Source organism: Siniperca chuatsi, linkage group LG16 (genome assembly GCF_020085105.1).
Source record: "Siniperca chuatsi isolate FFG_IHB_CAS linkage group LG16, ASM2008510v1, whole genome shotgun sequence".
Classification (NCBI taxonomy): Eukaryota; Metazoa; Chordata; class Actinopteri; order Centrarchiformes; family Sinipercidae; genus Siniperca; species Siniperca chuatsi.
The window spans coordinates 22,733,456-22,756,081 of NC_058057.1; the positions used below are offsets into that span (position 1 = coordinate 22,733,456).

The 22,626-nt window shown below is 36.5% G+C and overlaps 3 protein-coding genes across 4 annotated transcripts in view; 1 reads left to right on the top strand and 2 right to left on the bottom strand.

The window, feature by feature from the left end:
* LOC122862811 (exostosin-1) overlaps positions 1–22,626 on the top strand; it is a 232,205-nt gene that overhangs the window by 126,740 nt on the left and 82,839 nt on the right. The window lies entirely within an intron of this gene.
* LOC122862814 (pteroicidin-alpha-like) lies at positions 6,887–8,462 on the bottom strand. The gene is made up of 4 exons (XM_044168523.1): positions 8,341–8,462; positions 8,172–8,260; positions 7,380–7,389; positions 6,887–7,151 (listed from the first exon to the last, which is right to left on the bottom strand). The coding sequence occupies exons 2-4, from the start codon at positions 8,257–8,259 to the stop codon at positions 7,049–7,051; spliced, it is 201 nt and encodes a 66-aa protein (XP_044024458.1). The 5' UTR covers position 8,260; positions 8,341–8,462; the 3' UTR covers positions 6,887–7,048.
* LOC122862815 (pleurocidin-like peptide WF3) lies at positions 12,302–13,582 on the bottom strand. The gene is made up of 4 exons (XM_044168524.1): positions 13,443–13,582; positions 13,262–13,362; positions 12,795–12,804; positions 12,302–12,566 (listed from the first exon to the last, which is right to left on the bottom strand). Exons 2-4 carry the CDS (start codon positions 13,359–13,361, stop codon positions 12,464–12,466), a joined length of 213 nt encoding a protein of 70 aa, XP_044024459.1. The 5' UTR covers position 13,362; positions 13,443–13,582; the 3' UTR covers positions 12,302–12,463.

The window sequence follows — 22,626 nt, forward strand, 5'->3', positions numbered from 1 at the left end:
ATTGATGACTGATATGTATTACAACTACACAACAAAGCTCTTATGTGCATCAGAAGATACAGGATTACTACAATAAAATGTTATCAGTTTATGAAATCACAGTATGCAACACACAAGAAATTCCCCATAAATTGTGAATTTGCAATCGAATGTACATGTGTAGCCCTTCAGAAAATATATTTCAGACCACGTTTTTTACTTGGAAAGTCCAGATGTATTCAGTTCAGAAATTATAAACCGAAATTATAAACACACACACAAAAGAAATCTCAAATAAGCTATATGGGAAATATCCAAAATAGTCCTTTCATATAACTTACAACTCTTTTGGATATTTTTCATTCATTCATTCATAACAATCAGTCTCTTTCAATTTATTGTAATCAATAACCTCACTAATGGCTGCATTCTGTTTAGGTGTGCCAGTTGCAACAACTTGTTATTAGTTACACCTGTGCATTTCCAGCTACTTCATTACAAAATGTCTGCTGTGAAAAACGGCTATAGAATTCATGATTCGTACCATGGGCAATTCCTTTGAAAATGTGGTGAATAAAAGCCTCCCCAGGTTCCGCCATGAGGACGACCAGCGACAACACAAGAAAGAGCGCGGTGCACTTCATCCTGAAAAACAAGAACCAAACATCACAAAGTCAAATGTGAACAGACATACATGATACGCATATTTTTAGATTCAGTTTGACTTACACTTTCTGAGGATTTTGATACATCAGTATATCATATCTCAGATGTCCATTGCAAATAAATGTCTATAAATATGCTTAGAAATAATAGAAACAAGACAACTCCACAACTCCTTTACCTATTTGTGTAAACATTTTTCAATACCAGGCACAAGTACAGTTGTATTAGGTCAAATATGAACCCTTCATTTCACTCCTGCTTGGTCTGTGCTTTGAATTGGCTCTGGTTATGTATCAATAACATTTGTTGTGCTGCAGTAATGCCACTTCTGTACTGAAGGAAAATGAGTCAGCCAAGATGGTGTGTCTTTGACTTCTGCTACCTCCTTGCTTACAATATGGTAGTGTAATAGGCCTTAGGCCTAATAACTAAGTAGGCCTTTCTCCCAACTTGTACTTAGCACCAGGGAGTCAGGTGTGAGGGTCTTGCTGTGTGGCTTTTCTCTCTCCATCCTATGCTTCAGGAAGACAACAAAACGTATCAGCTGACAGTTTTTCTGGCTGACACATTTGAAAATGAGAACCCTGCTGCAGCTTTATTTCTTTGTCACACTAATTTTTGTCACATCTCTGATTTATCAGATAATTATCTGATTATAGTTAATAAGATTAATGTACAATTTTAGGTAATATATTATGAGATTATAGTTAGTAAAACTCTTTTCATCACCATTAAATAGCATTTTTAAACAAGTCACAGAGAAATGTTTGTTATAATGCAGATTTATTACAAATCACTCACAGTTTTTAAAAATTTCCCATCAGTTAGCTTCAGTGCAAAATATGCAGTATATATTCAGTGATGGTTTCCCTGGTAGGTCCATATTTATTTTCTTAGCTTGAAGAAAAAGAAGCATTTATTTTCATTCAAAACATCCTTCAGAGCGGCAAAACCAGGCCGCCCTGGGTTGTAAACGATTGAACGTTTGTCCAGCTGCTCTTCCTGCTCTTGGAAGTTGTGGTTCCCTTTGATAAGCCTGGTGGACGTAGAGAAGATTCAACACAACAATAGAAGCAACAAGAGAAGTTGTCAATAACAAGTACAAAGAAACTTACATCAATTTTAATATATTTATAATATATATAACATTAGTCCTTTAGTAGTTGTAAAAACAAAGAACAATGGTAGAAGTCCTTACCCATGGATAAAGTTGCCGACTAAATCAAACAAACAAAAGAAAACAATTACATTAAATGTATACTCATCGAATGGTCATATGTGTATATGTATATATATGTATGTGTGCATATATATATATATATATATATATATATATATATATATGTATATGTATATAGATATAATATAGATATAGATATATATATCTCACACATCAATCAATACATTATCTTTATATTATTCTTTGTAGTACTGAACAGTCAGATTACTTATTTTATTATGAACACATTGTATTCTAAAGGATGATTAACATTGATATTGTTTCATGCATACTCGTAAGTAGTGTTGAACCGACACTTTACATGTGCACATTATTTTTAAAGGATGAGGCTGGTTTTATTCTATGCTTTTGACAACAAATCCCATGAAAAGACCAAAACAAACAATGCATTAGTTTGTCTATCAATACTTTTCGACTTCCCTTCCCTGTTTGTTGCTCTCAGCCCCAAGCCCATTCGTTTCTACTTTAGAATTAAATCTTTAACGAGTCCCATAGACAGTTAAAATAAAAAAAGACTACATAAATTCCTAAAACAGCTGGGAACTGTAGTTTTTAGCAAATGTTACTCAAACAGGAGTACATAGTGTATCCTATAATAAATTAGAAGAAACAGAACTATTTTATTTTATTTACAAAGTCATGATATACAATAACAAATATCAGCACATTTTCCAAATACTCTGTTTTGTTCATAAGTAAATGAGGTTGAAATATTTAGTTGGTACTTTTCCGCTGATTCAGAGTCAAAGACAAAAGGCTGTTCTCAGAGTGAGCCTTGTGATGTAGATATCTATAGGTGATTTAAATGTCTGTGCCTACTGACTGGCAGATAAGCTTGGTTTTATATATGCTGGGCTGAATTCATAATCATTGTTTGTGTAAAATAAGTATTATTACAGGTACAGATAACTGATCTAATCTCAACCTCAAAACTAAAGTCAATTCAAACAGGGCTTCCTCCTCCCATCACTTCCTCGCATTCAAGTTTCAGGTTAGCCCAAGTGGGTAAATGATTAGACTAGTGCTGAAACGACTGGTCAAATAACGAATTAAGCAATCAAGGGGGCTATGTAGCCTCTGAAAGAGGAAATAACACAAAGTAGAAAAATGTTTTTGTGTTTTATGATGAATGGTATTTAATGATGAAATTTACTCAGAACGACTGACATTCTACCAACATTTATTCAAAATTCCAATCAATTAAGTCAATGCAAATACATTTTCAGGAAATGGTTGCCCCAGCTGTTAGATACTGTTCTCCATATCTCATAACTTGAGAGTGGCCCCTTCATTCTAGGCAAAGCTAGGCTGCCCTGGGTTGTAATCGGCTGAACGTTTGTCCAGCTCTTCAAATGAATGTTACTTTAACTTTGATATTTATTGTAACAATAGTAATTTAGTAGTTGTAAAAATAGTAACAATGGTAGAAGCACAGGTCCTTACCTTTGGATCCCTGAATAAAACAGATGAGAAGAAAACGATTACATTAAATCTGAACTCTTAACTTTATATCACACATCACAGGAAAATAGTAACAGTATTACAATAACATTATTGTTTGTAGTACAGAACAGTCAGCAGAGCAATAAATTCAGACACACATTGTGTAGTAGAGGATTTGTGCATCATGTTTTAATCCTTGCACCACCACCATGATTGATGACTGTATGATAAACTGAAAGAACTGATGGCTCTTTTAATCCTCTCAAATGTTAGTGTGAGAAAACCTGGAACCATGGAGGCCTGTGGCAGCACGTCTAGTACTTTTTTCCTGTGAGGTGCTGTGTGCAAGTGTGTGCACGTATGTGAGTGTTAGTAGGGGGTGCACACGTATGTGTTTGTGTGGTGTATTTGATCAGAATGGGGCAATGACAATGCAAAGTCCTTGCTGTATCAGTGTTAACAGCTTGATTATTATCTTATCACTTCCCCATGCAATGTTTCCTCTTTTCTTGCCACTTAGAAGAACTAACGGTGAGACAGACAAGTAAAATGGGGAAATTCTTTTCTTCTACATCAAGTTCTTTTTGGCCTTTTTCATTTAAATGTATGCCATTTTAGAGCATTCTTTAATAGCTAAGGATTGCCTGGCAAAAGAATATTCCCCATATTTTAAGTGATAAAGCAGGGGTTTTCAGTTCTCCTCCATCTTTGCTGCTCATTGCTGTGGTGTTTTTGTCCTGCACCTAATAGAGTTTACTTGTCAAACAAAATGAAATGGGGCAAAAACGGATATTTTTCTTCAGTGTTGGAGGTTCTGTAGTTTGTGCTTGTCTCTTTTTCCATAGTCATGATGACTACTGTGGCTCAGTTTTCCTAAATATCTGTTTATCCTAAACAGGCCAGTATTGTTCAAGCATCATTGTGGATTTTTCCTGGGAAAGAGCTTTTGGACATTAAATGTCCATGAATTAAACAAATATTTAAAAAATATACATTTATAAGCAATCCTCCTGCATTTATTAATATCTCACTTAATAGACAAAGTTATCACGTCCAACTTTTGATCACCAGGGCTCCATTTAAAAGTATGTACCATAAAACATGACCTGGGCAATTATTTACAAGTTCCACCACGTATACACCTGTCTGGCCTGCACAGTGGATAAAAATACATGTAAATAACATGCAGCAAAAGACAAAACAAAGAATCCTGCACAGTGCAGTGGCATCAGGCATTAAGTAGGCTCAGAAGCACATGTGTTTCTGTTTGTGACAAAGTGGATGTTCTCTGTGCACTTCTGGACAAAAGACATTCTGTAACTCAGTAAAAATATATAGAGGGATAATATTGTCTCTGGTGTGCAATGTTGCACTTTTGATACAGTAATGATTGTTGATTTGACTCTTTTTTGCTCTTCACTGTTCCCATTTACATTTTTCTTTTTTTTATCATGTAACCTCCCTTCTGTAATATTGACCCATTAGGAGCACACAAATAATAATTGAGTATCAGTCATGGCTGTCGTTCACTTAGGTTGAAGCCATGATGAAGAACAATCAGCAGGCCCTAATTGAACTAAACATAGAGAGCATTTGATGAAACCTTTCTGCTGACTACATTTACAGTATCTAAACTAACAAAATACAGCATATTGATTTTGCTTAATGGAGAGATGTTCAAGTAAAAACTCTCTACATGACCACATAAGTATCAAATCATGTGTGTGAATGAGCAGAAATGTAGTTTCTGATCCATCCAACCTGAACAGCTCTCTAAACTGGTTCCATTCGTGTGACAGTACAGATAGTGAGATGTCTGAGGTCTTTGTGTGATGTGGAATGCCAAGAAACCAGCATCTTGGGTCCTGACAAACCAACAGACAATAAAGAGCCACAAGCTAAGGGTTTGTGGTGTAAGCCCCTGTCTGCTGTTTCAGAGAACTCAGTCAAGTCTCACTGTAGCACTGAAATCTAAGGACAAATTCACAGCATCAGCTAAAATCAACCATCTACAGGTCTTTGCACGTTTTGTTCAAGCATGAAGCTTTATTTCTCACTGTTTCACCAGCTTTTTGGTGTGATGACACTTGAATTGGTGTGATGACACTTGAATTCTGAACTGCAATTAACTATTATGATGCAACTGGACAACTTATATATGCTGGGCTGAATTCATAATCATTGTTTGTGTAATATTAAGTATTATTACAGGAAGAGCAAACATAGACTCTTGTAGCATTTGGGAGGGATAGAAAACCAAAGTCAATTCACACAGGGCTTCCTCCTCCCATCACTTCCTTGCATTTGAGTTTCAGGCTAGCCCAAGTGGGTGAATGATTAGACAACTGCTGAAACGACTGTTTAAATAACAAATTAATCAATCGACAGAAGACAGAAGATAAAAGCATGTACAACAGTTTCTGCATCACTAAGATTTAAAATAGATTGGATTTTTGCTATGTTTCTGAGGTGATAAAAACATGATTGGACAAGCTTAGTGATATATTGCTTAAAACATAAATTGTTATTAAACAGGACACCAAGATTTCTTGCAAAATGCTTGATACAGTATGTTGTGACAGGTTACCAGTAGATGGCAATATTTGTTTAGTGATGTTTTTGGGGCCAAATAACAAGGATTTCAGTTTTATTTGAAGAAAATTTATCGACATCCAATTTTTTATGTCAGACAGGCAGTCCTGCAGAGAACTCAGCATACTAAGGTCAGTGGGCTTGACAGGGAGGTACAACTGTGTGTCATCCGCATAACAATGAAAAGAAATACCATGCCTGCGGATTACATCACCCAAAGGAAGCATGTATCAGGAGAACAGCATTGATCCCAGAATTGAACCTTGAGGCACACCGTACTTGATATGGGAAAAGGATGACATGAAGTTATTAATGCTGACACAGAATTTCCTATTGGACAGATAAGATGAGAACCAGTCTAGTGCAGTGCCAGATATGCCCACCGAGTGCCTCAGTCTATCTAAAAGAATGCCATGATAAATTGTGTAAAAGGCAGCACTTAAGTCTAACAGCACAAGAAGTGAACACATGCGTCTGCATTCATTAAAAGGTCATTAGTGACTTTGAGAAGGGCTGTCTCAGTGCTGTGGTGTTGTGAAAGCTAGATTGGAACTTTTCAAAGGTATTATTGTTTTCCACAGCAGTAAGAAGCTGCTTAGGTGGTGACACCAAGACAATGGTACAGGCCTGAATGCTTGACCCCTACTGTGTTTTATCTCTCACTGACTCTTTTGTCTTACGCTCGACATTAAAAGAGAAAATTGCAGAACATTTTGTTGTGACTGTAGGTAATCACTGCTTAGTAACATAGCATGTGAGACAGCAAAGCATAGAGGAAATATGACAGTTAGAAAGCACACATGCACATAAAATACATTAAGCACCAGTACTGACAAAGGAGTTTCTTACCAGCATTAGAGGCAGTCTTTAATAAAGCAAGGCTATGTAACCTCTGAAAGAGGAAATAACACAAAGTAGAAAAATGTTTTGGTGTTTTATGATGAAATTTATTTAGAACAATTGACATTCTTTATTCATAATTTATTCAAAATTCCAATCAGTTAAGTCAATGCAAATACATTTTCAGGAAATGGTTGCCCCAGCTGTTAGATACTGTTCTCTCTTATGATGAAAAGTAAGAAGCATTTATTTTCATCCAAAACATAGCTTGAGAGTGGCCCCTTCAGTCTAGGCAAAGCTAGGCTGTCCTGGGTTGTAATCGACTGAACGTTTGTCCAGCTGCTCTTGCTGCTCTTGCTGCTCTGCCACATTCTGTTTTCCTTTGATAAGACTGGTGGAGGGAGAGAAGATTCAGCAGCAGAACGTATCGTTGTGAGGAGAGAAGTTGAAGTAGTAATAGTGTTTGTATTAGTATTATTATTATATATGTGAAATATAGAATTTGTTCACATTCATTGAGACAGTTAAAAGAATGTCACTTTAGCTTTGATATTTATTGTAACAATAGTAATTTAGTAGTTGTAAAAATAGTAACAATGGTAGAAGCACAGGTCCTTACCTATGGATCCCTGAATAAAACAGATGAGAAGAAAACGATTACATTAAATCTGAACTCTTAACTTTATATCACACATCACAGGAAAATAGTAACAGTATTACAATAACATTATTGGTTGTAGTACAGAACAGTCAGCAGAGCAATAAATTCAGACACACATTGTATAGTAGAGGATTTGTGCATACTTGTAAATAAGTATTACACAGTTTTTGAAGTCATCGCATTACATTTATTGAGTCCATGACTGTACCATAGTGGTAATTTTGTCAGCTATGTTTTTATTCAGTCTTAGTCCTGTGTCAAATGTTTTGTTAGTTTTTATCATATTTAGTCAACCTTATCCTGTTTTCTTTTATGTGTACCTTTCAATTTCTTTGGATATTTATACCAACAATTTTATGGCCACACAGCCTCAGTGTAATGAAAATAGGCCCAAATATCACCTGTTTCTTTCTCCCAAGCCCTGTTGTTGTCATTGTTAATTTTAACTTTCTTTCTGTAAAATAGTTGATGTAAGTTACTCTGAGTCCTCCTGACTGTGCTCATTGTGTGCTACAGGTGTAGTCCTGATATGGCATGTGCAGCAAAGGACACGAAACTGGTGTGTGCAGCACAGGAAACGGAACTGCTGCATTGAAAAAAAAAAAAACAGTCTATAATATTCGTCAACAGTATTGCATGTTGATACAGTCAGTTTTTAATGACGTCGGTGCAGTCTCGTAATTGTCTCGTCTTTGTCATGGAAAAAAGGTATTTAGTCAGTTTTTGTTAACGAAATTAACACTACTGTACCATGGATTAGTGCTCCAATAAAGCCCTCTCCAGGTTCAGCCATGAGAACAACCATGGACAACACAAGAAACACCACGATACACTTCATCCTAAAACAGAAACAAAAAATGTTAATTGTTAAAAGTTTGCTTGTTCACAAGAAAATTAGGTTGGAATATTTAGTTCTTACCTTTCACTGATTCAGAGTCAAAGACAAAATGCTGTTCTCAAACAGAGCAGTGAGAGAGTTATGCAAATATCTGTGCCTACTGGTAGGCTGATGCGCCTCTCTTTATATATGCAGGACTGAATTCATTTAGTAATTGCGTAATATTTTGAAGTATTGGCATTTGGGCCAGTCAGGTTATCAGTCTAATCTTAGCCTCCAAACCAGACCTGGTCAAGTCATGTCAGACCAGGTCTCTGTTCTCTCATCACTTCCTCCTGTTCAAGGTTTCAGTTTAGCCCACGTGAATGAGTGATTAGACAATATAGTATTAGACAATAGTTAATTAAAAAAGAAGTCCGCTTCTTAATTGTGAGGATTTGTTGCTTTCTCTGTTTTGTATAATTGTAATTCAAATATTTCATTCGATACGATGACGTCATCTTGGGCTCTGGGAAATTTTGATGGGCATTTTTTACTATAGTCTGACATTCTGTAGACTGCTGGGCTATTTGGGTCAAATAGCAAATCGAGAGATTAATCAAGAATAAAAATAAAACAAACATCCAATGGCATTAACACTCCACCACAACATTTCTTTAACAGTGTTCTCATTATTCAGAATTTTTAATGTTGATTTATATCTCCTGCTATGTAAACATGCTTCATTGCTTCCTGGCCCAGGTGCAATTGTGTATACTTCATTTTTTTCTTTTCCTGAGTGGTGGCGAGTGGTATTCAGATAGTTGCAAACTGCAATTTCATTGCTAGATGTCACAAAATCCTACACACTGCTCCTTTAAGTTTTTTTATGGAAAACAATGAAAAACAATGTCTGCGAAGTCACTGCAGGGGACCATAAACATAGTTGGCTCCTTGCTGTATCAGTGTTAACAGCTTGATTATTATCTTATCACTTCCCCATGCAATGTTTCTTCTTTTCTTGCAACTTAGAAGAACTAGGCAAGACAGACAAGTAAAATGGGAAATAGTTGTTACTGAGTTCTTTTTTGGCCTTTTTCATTTAAACGTATGCCATTTTAGAGCATTCTTTAATAGCTAAGGATTGCCTGGCAAAAGAATATTCCCCATATTTTAAGTGATAAAGCAGGGGTTTTCAGTTCTCCTCCATCTTTGCTGCTCATTGCTGTGGTGTTTTTGTCCTGCACCTAATAGAGTTTACTTGTCAAACAAAATGAAATGGGGCAAAAACGGATATTTTTCTTCAGTGTTGGAGGTTCTGTAGTTTGTGCTTGTCTCTTTTTCCATAGTCATGATGACTACTGTGGCTCAGTTTTCCTAAATATCTGTTTATCCTAAGCAGGCCAATATTGTTCAAGCATCATTGTGGATTTTTCCTGGGAAAGAGCTTTTGGACATTAAATGTCCATGAATTAAACAAATATTTAAAAAATATACATTTATAAGCAATCCTCCTGCATTTATTAATATCTCACTTAATAGACAAAGTTATCACGTCCAACTTTTGATCACCAGGGCTCCATTTAAAAGTATGTACCATAAAACATGACCTGGGCAATTATTTACAAGTTCCACCACGTATACACCTGTCTGGCCTGCACAGTGGATAAAAATACATGTAAATAACATGCAGCAAAAGACAAAACAAAGAATCCTGCACAGTGCAGTGGCATCAGGCATTAAGTAGGCTCAGAAGCACATGTGTTTCTGTTTGTGACAAAGTGGATGTTCTCTGTGCACTTCTGGACAAAAGACATTCTGTAACTCAGTAAAAATATATAGAGGGATAATATTGTCTCTGGTGTGCAATGTTGCACTTTTGATACAGTAATGATTGTTGATTTGACTCTTTTTTGCTCTTCACTGTTCCCATTTACATTTTTCTTTTTTTTATCATGTAACCTCCCTTCTGTAATATTGACCCATTAGGAGCACACAAATAATAATTGAGTATCAGTCATGGCTGTCGTTCACTTAGGTTGAAGCCATGATGAAGAACAATCAGCAGGCCCTAATTGAACTAAACATAGAGAGCATTTGATGAAACCTTTCTGCTGACTACATTTACAGTATCTAAACTAACAAAATACAGCATATTGATTTTGCTTAATGGAGAGATGTTCAAGTAAAAACTCTCTACATGACCACATAAGTATCAAATCATGTGTGTGAATGAGCAGAAATGTAGTTTCTGATCCATCCAACCTGAACAGCTCTCTAAACTGGTTCCATTCGTGTGACAGTACAGATAGTGAGATGTCTGAGGTCTTTGTGTGATGTGGAATGCCAAGAAACCAGCATCTTGGGTCCTGACAAACCAACAGACAATAAAGAGCCACAAGCTAAGGGTTTGTGGTGTAAGCCCCTGTCTGCTGTTTCAGAGAACTCAGTCAAGTCTCACTGTAGCACTGAAATCTAAGGACAAATTCACAGCATCAGCTAAAATCAACCATCTACAGGTCTTTGCACGTTTTGTTCAAGCATGAAGCTTTATTTCTCACTGTTTCACCAGCTTTTTGGTGTGATGACACTTGAATTGGTGTGATGACACTTGAATTCTGAACTGCAATTAACTATTATGATGCAACTGGACAACTTATATATGCTGGGCTGAATTCATAATCATTGTTTGTGTAATATTAAGTATTATTACAGGAAGAGCAAACATAGACTCTTGTAGCATTTGGGAGGGATAGAAAACCAAAGTCAATTCACACAGGGCTTCCTCCTCCCATCACTTCCTTGCATTTGAGTTTCAGGCTAGCCCAAGTGGGTGAATGATTAGACAACTGCTGAAACGACTGTTTAAATAACAAATTAATCAATCGACAGAAGACAGAAGATAAAAGCATGTACAACAGTTTCTGCATCACTAAGATTTAAAATAGATTGGATTTTTGCTATGTTTCTGAGGTGATAAAAACATGATTGGACAAGCTTAGTGATATATTGCTTAAAACATAAATTGTTATTAAACAGGACACCAAGATTTCTTGCAAAATGCTTGATACAGTATGTTGTGACAGGTTACCAGTAGATGGCAATATTTGTTTAGTGATGTTTTGGGGCCAAATAACAAGGATTTCAGTTTTATTTGAAGAAAATTTATCGACATCCAATTTTTTATGTCAGACAGGCAGTCCTGCAGAGAACTCAGCATACTAAGGTCAGTGGGCTTGACAGGGAGGTACAACTGTGTGTCATCCGCATAACAATGAAAAGAAATACCATGCCTGCGGATTACATCACCCAAAGGAAGCATGTATCAGGAGAACAGCATTGATCCCAGAATTGAACCTTGAGGCACACCGTACTTGATATGGGAAAAGGATGACATGAAGTTATTAATGCTGACACAGAATTTCCTATTGGACAGATAAGATGAGAACCAGTCTAGTGCAGTGCCAGATATGCCCACCGAGTGCCTCAGTCTATCTAAAAGAATGCCATGATAAATTGTGTAAAAGGCAGCACTTAAGTCTAACAGCACAAGAAGTGAACACATGCGTCTGCATTCATTAAAAGGTCATTAGTGACTTTGAGAAGGGCTGTCTCAGTGCTGTGGTGTTGATTGAAAGCTAGATTGGAACTTTTCAAAGGTATTATTGTTTTCCACAGCAGTAAGAAGCTGCTTAGGTGGTGACACCAAGACAATGGTACAGGCCTGAATGCTTGACCCCTACTGTGTTTTATCTCTCACTGACTCTTTTGTCTTACGCTCGACATTAAAAGAGAAAATTGCAGAACATTTTGTTGTGACTGTAGGTAATCACTGCTTAGTAACATAGCATGTGAGACAGCAAAGCATAGAGGAAATATGACAGTTAGAAAGCACACATGCACATAAAATACATTAAGCACCAGTACTGACAAAGGAGTTTCTTACCAGCATTAGAGGCAGTCTTTAATAAAGCAAGGCTATGTAACCTCTGAAAGAGGAAATAACACAAAGTAGAAAAATGTTTTGGTGTTTTATGATGAAATTTATTTAGAACAATTGACATTCTTTATTCATAATTTATTCAAAATTCCAATCAGTTAAGTCAATGCAAATACATTTTCAGGAAATGGTTGCCCCAGCTGTTAGATACTGTTCTCTCTTATGATGAAAAGTAAGAAGCATTTATTTTCATCCAAAACATAGCTTGAGAGTGGCCCCTTCAGTCTAGGCAAAGCTAGGCTGTCCTGGGTTGTAATCGACTGAACGTTTGTCCAGCTGCTCTTGCTGCTCTTGCTGCTCTGCCACATTCTGTTTTCCTTTGATAAGACTGGTGGAGGGAGAGAAGATTCAGCAGCAGAACGTATCGTTGTGAGGAGAGAAGTTGAAGTAGTAATAGTGTTTGTATTAGTATTATTATTATATATGTGAAATATAGAATTTGTTCACATTCATTGAGACAGTTAAAAGAATGTCACTTTAGCTTTGATATTTATTGTAACAATAGTAATTTAGTAGTTGTAAAAATAGTAACAATGGTAGAAGCACAGGTCCTTACCTATGGATCCCTGAATAAAACAGATGAGAAGAAAACGATTACATTAAATCTGAACTCTTAACTTTATATCACACATCACAGGAAAATAGTAACAGTATTACAATAACATTATTGGTTGTAGTACAGAACAGTCAGCAGAGCAATAAATTCAGACACACATTGTATAGTAGAGGATTTGTGCATACTTGTAAATAAGTATTACACAGTTTTTGAAGTCATCGCATTACATTTGAGTCCATGACTGTACCATAGTGGTAATTTTAAATTAAAATAAAGAGAGATTTTAGTAAAGTTTTTATTTATTAACTACATTTACTATTAATTTACTAGTCTCGTCTTTTTTCGTCAACAGTATTGCATGTTTGTACAGTCAGTTTTTAATGACGTCGGTGCAGTCTCGTCATTGTCTCGTCTTTGTCATGGAAAAAAGGTATTTAGTCAGTTTTTGCAAATTAACACTACTGTACCATGAATGGCTCCATGGATTAGTGCTCCAAAAAAGCCCTCTCCAGGTTCAGCCATGAGAACAACCATGGACAACACAAGAAACACCACGATACACTTCATCCTAAAACAGAAACAAAAAATGTTAATTGTTAAAAGTTTGCTTGTTCACAAGAAAATTAGGTTGGAATATTTAGTTCTTACCTTTCACTGATTCAGAGTCAAAGACAAAATGCTGTTCTCAAACAGAGCAGTGAGAGAGTTTTGCAAATATCTGTGCCTACTGGTAGGCTGATGCGCCTCTCTTTATATATGCAGGACTGAATTCATTTAGTAATTGCGTAATATTTCGAAGTATTGGGGGGGGGGGGGGGTCTCATGGCATTTGGGCCAGTTGGGTTATCAGTCTAATCTTAGCCTCCAAACCAGACCTGGTCAAGTCATGTCAGACCAGGTCTCTGTTCTCTCATCACTTCCTCCTGTTCAAGGTTTCAGTTTAGCCCACGTGAATGAGTGATTAGACAATATAGTATTAGACAATAGTTAATTAAAAAAGAAGTCCGCTTCTTAATTGTGAGGATTTGTTGCTTTCTCTGTTTTGTATAATTGTAATTCAAATATTTCATTCGATACGATGACGTCATCTTGGGCTCTGGGAAATTTTGATGGGCATTTTTTACTATAGTCTGACATTCTGTAGACTGCTGGGCTATTTGGGTCAAATAGCAAATCGAGAGATTAATCAAGAATAAAAATAAAACAAACATCCAATGGCATTAACACTCCACCACAACATTTCTTTAACAGTGTTCTCATTATTCAGAATTTTTAATGTTGATTTATATCTCCTGCTATGTAAACATGCTTCATTGCTTCCTGGCCCAGGTGCAATTGTGTATACTTCATTTTTTTCTTTTCCTGAGTGGTGGCGAGTGGTATTCAGATAGTTGCAAACTGCAATTTCATTGCTAGATGTCACAAAATCCTACACACTGCTCCTTTAAGTTTTTTTATGGAAAACAATGAAAAACAATGTCTGCGAAGTCACTGCAGGGGACCATAAACATAGTTGGCTCCTTGCTGTATCAGTGTTAACAGCTTGATTATTATCTTATCACTTCCCCATGCAATGTTTCTTCTTTTCTTGCAACTTAGAAGAACTAGGCAAGACAGACAAGTAAAATGGGAAATAGTTGTTACTGAGTTCTTTTTTGGCCTTTTTCATTTAAACGTATGCCATTTTAGAGCATTCTTTAATAGCTAAGGATTGCCTGGCAAAAGAATATTCCCCATATTTTAAGTGATAAAGCAGGGTTTTCAGTTCTCCTCCATCTTTGCTGCTCATTGCTGTGGTGTTTTTGTCCTGCACCTAATAGAGTTTACTTGTCAAACAAAATGAAATGGGCAAAAACGGATATTTTTCTTCAGTGTTGGAGGTTCTGTAGTTTGTGCTTGTCTCTTTTCCATAGTCATGATGACTACTGTGGCTCAGTTTTCCTAAATATCTGTTTATCCTAAGCAGGCCAGTATTGTTCAAGCATCATTGTGGATTTTTCCTGGGAAAGAGCTTTTGGACATTAAATGTCCATGAATTAAACAAATATTTAAAAAATATACATTTATAAGCAATCCTCCTGCATTTATTAATATCTCACTTAATAGACAAAGTTATCACGTCCAACTTTTGATCACCAGGGCTCCATTTAAAAGTATGTACCATAAAACATGACCTGGGCAATTATTTACAAGTTCCACCACGTATACACCTGTCTGGCCTGCACAGTGGATAAAAATACATGTAAATAACATGCAGCAAAAGACAAAACAAAGAATCCTGCACAGTGCAGTGGCATCAGGCATTAAGTAGGCTCAGAAGCACATGTGTTTCTGTTTGTGACAAAGTGGATGTTCTCTGTGCACTTCTGGACAAAAGACATTCTGTAACTCAGTAAAAATATATAGAGGGATAATATTGTCTCTGGTGTGCAATGTTGCACTTTTGATACAGTAATGATTGTTGATTTGACTCTTTTTGCTCTTCACTGTTCCCATTTACATTTTTTTTTTTTTATCATGTAACCTCCTTCTGTAATATTGACCCATTAGGAGCACACAAATAATAATTGAGTATCAGTCATGGCTGTCGTTCACTTAGGTTGAAGCCATGATGAAGAACAATCAGCAGGCCCTAATTGAACTAAACATAGAGAGCATTTGATGAAACCTTTCTGCTGACTACATTTACAGTATCTAAACTAACAAAATACAGCATATTGATTTTGCTTAATGGAGAGATGTTCAAGTAAAAACTCTCTACATGACCACATAAGTATCAAATCATGTGTGTGAATGAGCAGAAATGTAGTTTCTGATCCATCCAACCTGAACAGCTCTCTAAACTGGTTCCATTCGTGTGACAGTACAGATAGTGAGATGTCTGAGGTCTTTGTGTGATGTGGAATGCCAAGAAACCAGCATCTTGGGTCCTGACAAACCAACAGACAATAAAGAGCCACAAGCTAAGGGTTTGTGGTGTAAGCCCCTGTCTGCTGTTTCAGAGAACTCAGTCAAGTCTCACTGTAGCACTGAAATCTAAGGACAAATTCACAGCATCAGCTAAAATCAACCATCTACAGGTCTTTGCACGTTTTGTTCAAGCATGAAGCTTTATTTCTCACTGTTTCACCAGCTTTTTGGTGTGATGACACTTGAATTGGTGTGATGACACTTGAATTCTGAACTGCAATTAACTATTATGATGCAACTGGACAACTTATATATGCTGGGCTGAATTCATAATCATTGTTTGTGTAATATTAAGTATTATTACAGGAAGAGCAAACATAGACTCTTGTAGCATTTGGGAGGGATAGAAAACCAAAGTCAATTCACACAGGGCTTCCTCCTCCCATCACTTCCTTGCATTTGAGTTTCAGGCTAGCCCAAGTGGGTGAATGATTAGACAACTGCTGAAACGACTGTTTAAATAACAAATTAATCAATCGACAGAAGACAGAAGATAAAAGCATGTACAACAGTTTCTGCATCACTAAGATTTAAAATAGATTGGATTTTTGCTATGTTTCTGAGGTGATAAAAACATGATTGGACAAGCTTAGTGATATATTGCTTAAAACATAAATTGTTATTAAACAGGACACCAAGATTTCTTGCAAAATGCTTGATACAGTATGTTGTGACAGGTTACCAGTAGATGGCAATATTTGTTTAGTGATGTTTTGGGGCCAAATAACAAGGATTTCAGTTTTATTTGAAGAAAATTTATCGACATCCAATTTTTTATGTCAGACAGGCAGTCCTGCAGAGAACTCAGCATACTAAGGTCAGTGGGCTTGACAGGGGAGGTACAACTGTGTGTCATCCGCATAACAATGAAAAGAAATACCATGCCTGCGGATTACATCACCCAAAGGAAGCATGTATCAGGAGAACAGCATTGATCCCAGAATTGAACCTTGAGGCACACCGTACTTGATATGGGAAAAGGATGACATGAAGTTATTAATGCTGACACAGAATTTCCTATTGGACAGATAAGATGAGAACCAGTCTAGTGCAGTGCCAGATATGCCCACCGAGTGCCTCAGTCTATCTAAAAGAATGCCATGATAAATTGTGTAAAAGGCAGCACTTAAGTCTAACAGCACAAGAAGTGAACACATGCGTCTGCATTCATTAAAAGGTCATTAGTGACTTTGAGAAGGGCTGTCTCAGTGCTGTGGTGTTGACGAAAGCTAGATTGGAACTTTTCAAAGGTATTATTGTTTTCCACAGCAGTAAGAAGCTGCTTAGGTGGTGACACCAAGACAATGGTACAGGCCTGAATGCTTGACCCCTACTGTGTTTTATCTCTCACTGACTCTTTTGTCTTACGCTCGACATTAAAAGAGAAAATTGCAGAACATTTTGTTGTGACTGTAGGTAATCACTGCTTAGTAACATAGCATGTGAGACAGCAAAGCATAGAGGAAATATGACAGTTAGAAAGCACACATGCACATAAAATACATTAAGCACCAGTACTGACAAAGGAGTTTCTTACCAGCATTAGAGGCAGTCTTTAATAAAGCAAGGCTATGTAACCTCTGAAAGAGGAAATAACACAAAGTAGAAAAATGTTTTGGTGTTTTATGATGAAATTTATTTAGAACAATTGACATTCTTTATTCATAATTTATTCAAAATTCCAATCAGTTAAGTCAATGCAAATACATTTTCAGGAAATGGTTGCCCCAGCTGTTAGATACTGTTCTCTCTTATGATGAAAAGTAAGAAGCATTTATTTTCATCCAAAACATAGCTTGAGAGTGGCCCCTTCAGTCTAGGCAAAGCTAGGCTGTCCTGGGTTGTAATCGACTGAACGTTTGTCCAGCTGCTCTTGCTGCTCTTGCTGCTCTGCCACATTCTGTTTTCCTTTGATAAGACTGGTGGAGGGAGAGAAGATTCAGCAGCAGAACGTATCGTTGTGAGGAGAGAAGTTGAAGTAGTAATAGTGTTTGTATTAGTATTATTATTATATATGTGAAATATAGAATTTGTTCACATTCATTGAGACAGTTAAAAGAATGTCACTTTAGCTTTGATATTTATTGTAACAATAGTAATTTAGTAGTTGTAAAAATAGTAACAATGGTAGAAGCACAGGTCCTTACCTATGGATCCCTGAATAAAACAGATGAGAAGAAAACGATTACATTAAATCTGAACTCTTAACTTTATATCACACATCACAGGAAAATAGTAACAGTATTACAATAACATTATTGGTTGTAGTACAGAACAGTCAGCAGAGCAATAAATTCAGACACACATTGTATAGTAGAGGATTTGTGCATACTTGTAAATAAGTATTACACAGTTTTTGAAGTCATCGCATTACATTTGAGTCCATGACTGTACCATAGTGGTAATTTTAAATTAAAATAAAGAGAGATTTTAGTAAAGTTTTTATTTATTAACTACATTTACTATTAATTTACTAGTCTCGTCTTTTTCGTCAACAGTATTGCATGTTTGTACAGTCAGTTTTTAATGACGTCGGTGCAGTCTCGTCATTGTCTCGTCTTTGTCATGGAAAAAAGGTATTTAGTCAGTTTTTGCAAATTAACACTACTGTACCATGAATGGCTCCATGGATTAGTGCTCCAAAAAAGCCCTCTCCAGGTTCAGCCATGAGAACAACCATGGACAACACAAGAAACACCACGATACACTTCATCCTAAAACAGAAACAAAAAATGTTAATTGTTAAAAGTTTGCTTGTTCACAAGAAAATTAGGTTGGAATATTTAGTTCTTACCTTTCACTGATTCAGAGTCAAAGACAAAATGCTGTTCTCAAACAGAGCAGTGAGAGAGTTTTGCAAATATCTGTGCCTACTGGTAGGCTGATGCGCCTCTCTTTATATATGCAGGACTGAATTCATTTAGTAATTGCGTAATATTTCAAGTATTGGGGGTCTCATGGCATTTGGGCCAGTCGGGTTATCAGTCTAATCTTAGCCTCCAAACCAGACCTGGTCAAGTCATGTCAGACCAGGTCTCTGTTCTCTCATCACTTCCTCCTGTTCAAGGTTTCAGTTTAGCCCACGTGAATGAGAGATTAGACTATAGTATTAGACAATAGTTAATTAAAAAAGAAGTCCGCTTCTTAATTGTGAGGATTTGTTGCTTTCTCTGTTTTGTATAATTGTAATTCAAATATTTCATTCGATACGATGACGTCATCTTGGGCTCTGGGAAATTTTGATGGGCATTTTTTACTATAGTCTGACATTCTGTAGACTGCTGGGCTATTTGGGTCAAATAGCAAATCGAGAGATTAATCGAGAATAAAAATAAAACAAACATCCAATGGCATTAACACTCCACCACAACATTTCTTTAACAGTGTTCTCATTATTCAGGATTTTTAATGTTGATTTATATCTCCTGCTATGTAAACATGTTTCATTGCTTCCTGGCCCAGGTGCAATTGTGTATATTTCATTTTTCTCTTTTCCTGAGTGGTGGCGAGTGGTATTCAGATGGTTGCAAACTGCAATTTCATTGCTAGATGTCACAAAATCCTACACACTGCTCCTTTAAGTTTTTTTATGGAAAACAATGAAAAACAATGAAAAACAATGACTGTATGATAAACTGAAAGAACTGATGGCTCTTTTAATCCTCTCAAATGTTAGTGTGAGAAAACCTGGAACCATGGAGGCCTGTGGCAGCACGTCTAGTACTTTTTTCCTGTGAGGTGCTGTGTGCAAGTGTGTGCACATATGTGAGTGTTAGTAGGGGGTGCACACGTGTGTGTTTGTGTGGTGTATTTGATCAGAATGGGGCAATGACAATGCAAAGTCCTTGCTGTCTCAGTGTTAACAGCTTGATTATTATCTTATCACTTCCCCATGCAATGTTTCCTCTTCTCGTGCCACAGACAAGTAAAATGGGGAAATAGTTCTGAGTACTGAGTTCTTTTTGGCCTTTTTCATTTAAATATATGCTATTTTAGAGCATTCTTTAATTGCCAAGGATTGCCTGGCAAAAGAAAATCCCCATAGTTTAGGGGATAATGCATGGGTTTTCAGTTCTCCTCCATCTTTGCTGCTCATTGCTGTGGTGTTTTTGTCCTACATTTTATAGAGGTCACTAGTCAATCAAACGGGGCAAAAATTGATGCTTTCCTTAAGTTTTCTGTTGGAGGTTTTGCAGATTGTGCTTGTCTCCACTGCTCGGTTTTAATAAATATCCTTTTATCCTAAGCAAGCATTTTGTGGATTTTTCCTGAGAAAGAGCTTTTAAGACATTTAATGTTTAAAACATCACATGTAAAAACCTTTCATGAAATGCTTTTTCAACAAAAATATTTGTAAGCAATCCTGTTGCGTTTATTGACATCTCACTTTTTTCAATTTAGTCAAAGTTATCACGTCACACTTTTGATTACCAGGGCTCCAATTAAAAGTATAAAACATGACATCCGGCTCATCCATTTCTTCCACCAAATATATGTGAAATGACTGGCTGCCTGGCCTGCACAGTGGATAAAAATACATGCAGCAAAAGACAAAACAAAGAATCCTGCACAGTGCAGTGGCATCAAGCATTAAGTAGGCTCAGAAGCACATGTGTTTTTGTTTATGACAAAGTGGATGTTCTCTGTGCACTTCTGGATAAAAGACATTCTGTAACTCAATACAAATATAGAGATGGATAATATTGTCTCTGGTGTGCAGTGTTACACTTTTGATAACCTTCATTATCAGCTTTATTGCTAAGTAGGTTTACACATACACAGAATTTGCTTTGGTATTTTGGTGCAAAACAATAAACATGGTAGAAAGATAATAAAAGTTAAAGCAAGTACTGCAGGTCAAGAATCATAAATATAAAATATAAAATTGACAATAAGATATTAAAACATATTTTAAAAATATTATAAGAAAATAATAAAGAATATGTACAATATGACTGTTATTTAAATTACAGTTTGTGCAATGTGCAAAATATTTACATGGGAATGTGAAAAAGTTTACAGTATGAGTACACTGTACCATGGGGTCAGTGAGGGTCCCGGGCCTTGTTGATGATGTCAGATGGAAAAACTGTTTTGTGGCGTGAGGCAGCCTCCTTCAAACCTTCTTTGATACAGTAATGATCTATAGTTTTGTTGATTTGTGTTTTTCCTCTACACTGTTTCCATCTACATTTTTCTTTTTTTATCATGTCACCTCCATCTTGGTATGACAGTTTCCATTCTAAGTGGCAGCTCTCTAAACTGGTTCCATTCATGGTACAGTACAGATAGTGAGATGTCTGCGGTGTTTACGTGATTTCTAAGAATGCCAAGTAACCAGCATCTTGGGATGATCCTGACAAACCAACAGCCAATAAGGAGCCACGAACTGAGGGTTTGTGTTTGATCCTGGTGTAAGCCCCTGTCTGCTGTCTCAGAGAACTCAGTCAAGTCTTACTGTAGCACTGAAATCTAAGGATGACACAAATTCACAGCACCAGCTAAAATAGACTTCTCTGCACTTTGTTGTATTCCTTCCTGCTTTAATACTTCTGTCCACCCCTTTTCTATAATACTAAAAATTGTCTAGAATGGGTGGATTTTGCTGTTTGAGATGTTGTTTAGTTTTGTTAAAGCATGCCGCTTTACTCTACACTGTTTCACGAGCTTTTTGGTGTGATGACACTTAAACAAACTCTTCTGAACTGCCTTTCACTGTTATGTCACAACTGGAAAACTTAGTGGACACGGCCAAGCTAGCATTATTGACACCCAATCATAGTTGTAATTTTTGAATAATGCAACTAATAGCCTAATTAAAGTTGGTGGGTGGGTAATAACCTTTTAATATTGCAATTTTAAAAATCAAGTTTCAAAGTTACAGATATAAAAATACAATTTACAAGTGTACATAAGTACAGTATTTAAAAAAAACATTATTTAATCAAATCAGCTGTTGGTTTAAGCTTCTGGCACTTCTTTTCCAAAGTCAACTTGATGTACCCGAATGCATGAGTGACCACAGTGGAACATGCATTATTCAGCATTTACATGTGAAAAAAAAACATCAAAACCACAGCTAAAATGGTAAAAAAAAAAAAAAAAAGCTATTGTGCAATGGATTGCTCAAGCAAATTTTCATATTTATTTTTAGTTATGAAGACTGAACAGAGGAGAAGCAACATGAAGCAATACTTTTTAAGGAGCTGTAAAACATTGACTAACCAATTAATAAAATGTTGGTCTTTAAACTATTTTACTTGTTTTTCTCCCAGTATTGCAGGTTTTTTTTTTTTTTTGGTACAGTGGTGGTAAAACGTGAAAAAGTTAAATCATAAATCAAGCATATTATTTGTAGAAGAAACAGTTCTATGTGCCGTTAATGTATACATGTTTTAGTCAGAAATCCCTAAAACTTCTTAAACTGATTTCTACCTCCCCTCCTCTCTAGTTTCACTGTTCAGTGTTAATTTTGTACACACTCCAGTTGCTCCACAACTTGCTAATGACAAAACCAAGCCGCTCGTAAGACTTGGCTACACTGAACCACAACCACCAGAAAGCTACAGGAGCAGCCATGGGCATATCTAATGGGATTTTCAGAATAATCTGCTGCTGCCGTAAATTGTCAAGCGTCATGAGCAGTTACAACTTAATGAAGTTAGAGAAGAAAAGCCTTCTCCAGCACAAGCAATATCAATTCACTACTACTTTAATCTAGGCAAAACCAGGCCACCCTGGGTTGTAATCGATTGAACATTTGTCCAGCAGCTCTTCCTGCTCTTGGAACTTGGGGTTCCCTCTGATAAGTCTGGTGGAGGTAGAGAAGATTCGACACGACAATAGAAGCAACAAGAGAAGT

Bases quoted from the DNA above. Each gene is read 5' to 3' on its own strand.
- LOC122862814 (XM_044168523.1), bottom strand. From the start codon at position 8,259: ATGAAGTGTATCGTGGTGTTTCTTGTGTTGTCCATGGTTGTTCTCATG.
- LOC122862815 (XM_044168524.1), bottom strand. From the start codon at position 13,361: ATGAAGTGTATCGTGGTGTTTCTTGTGTTGTCCATGGTTGTTCTCATG.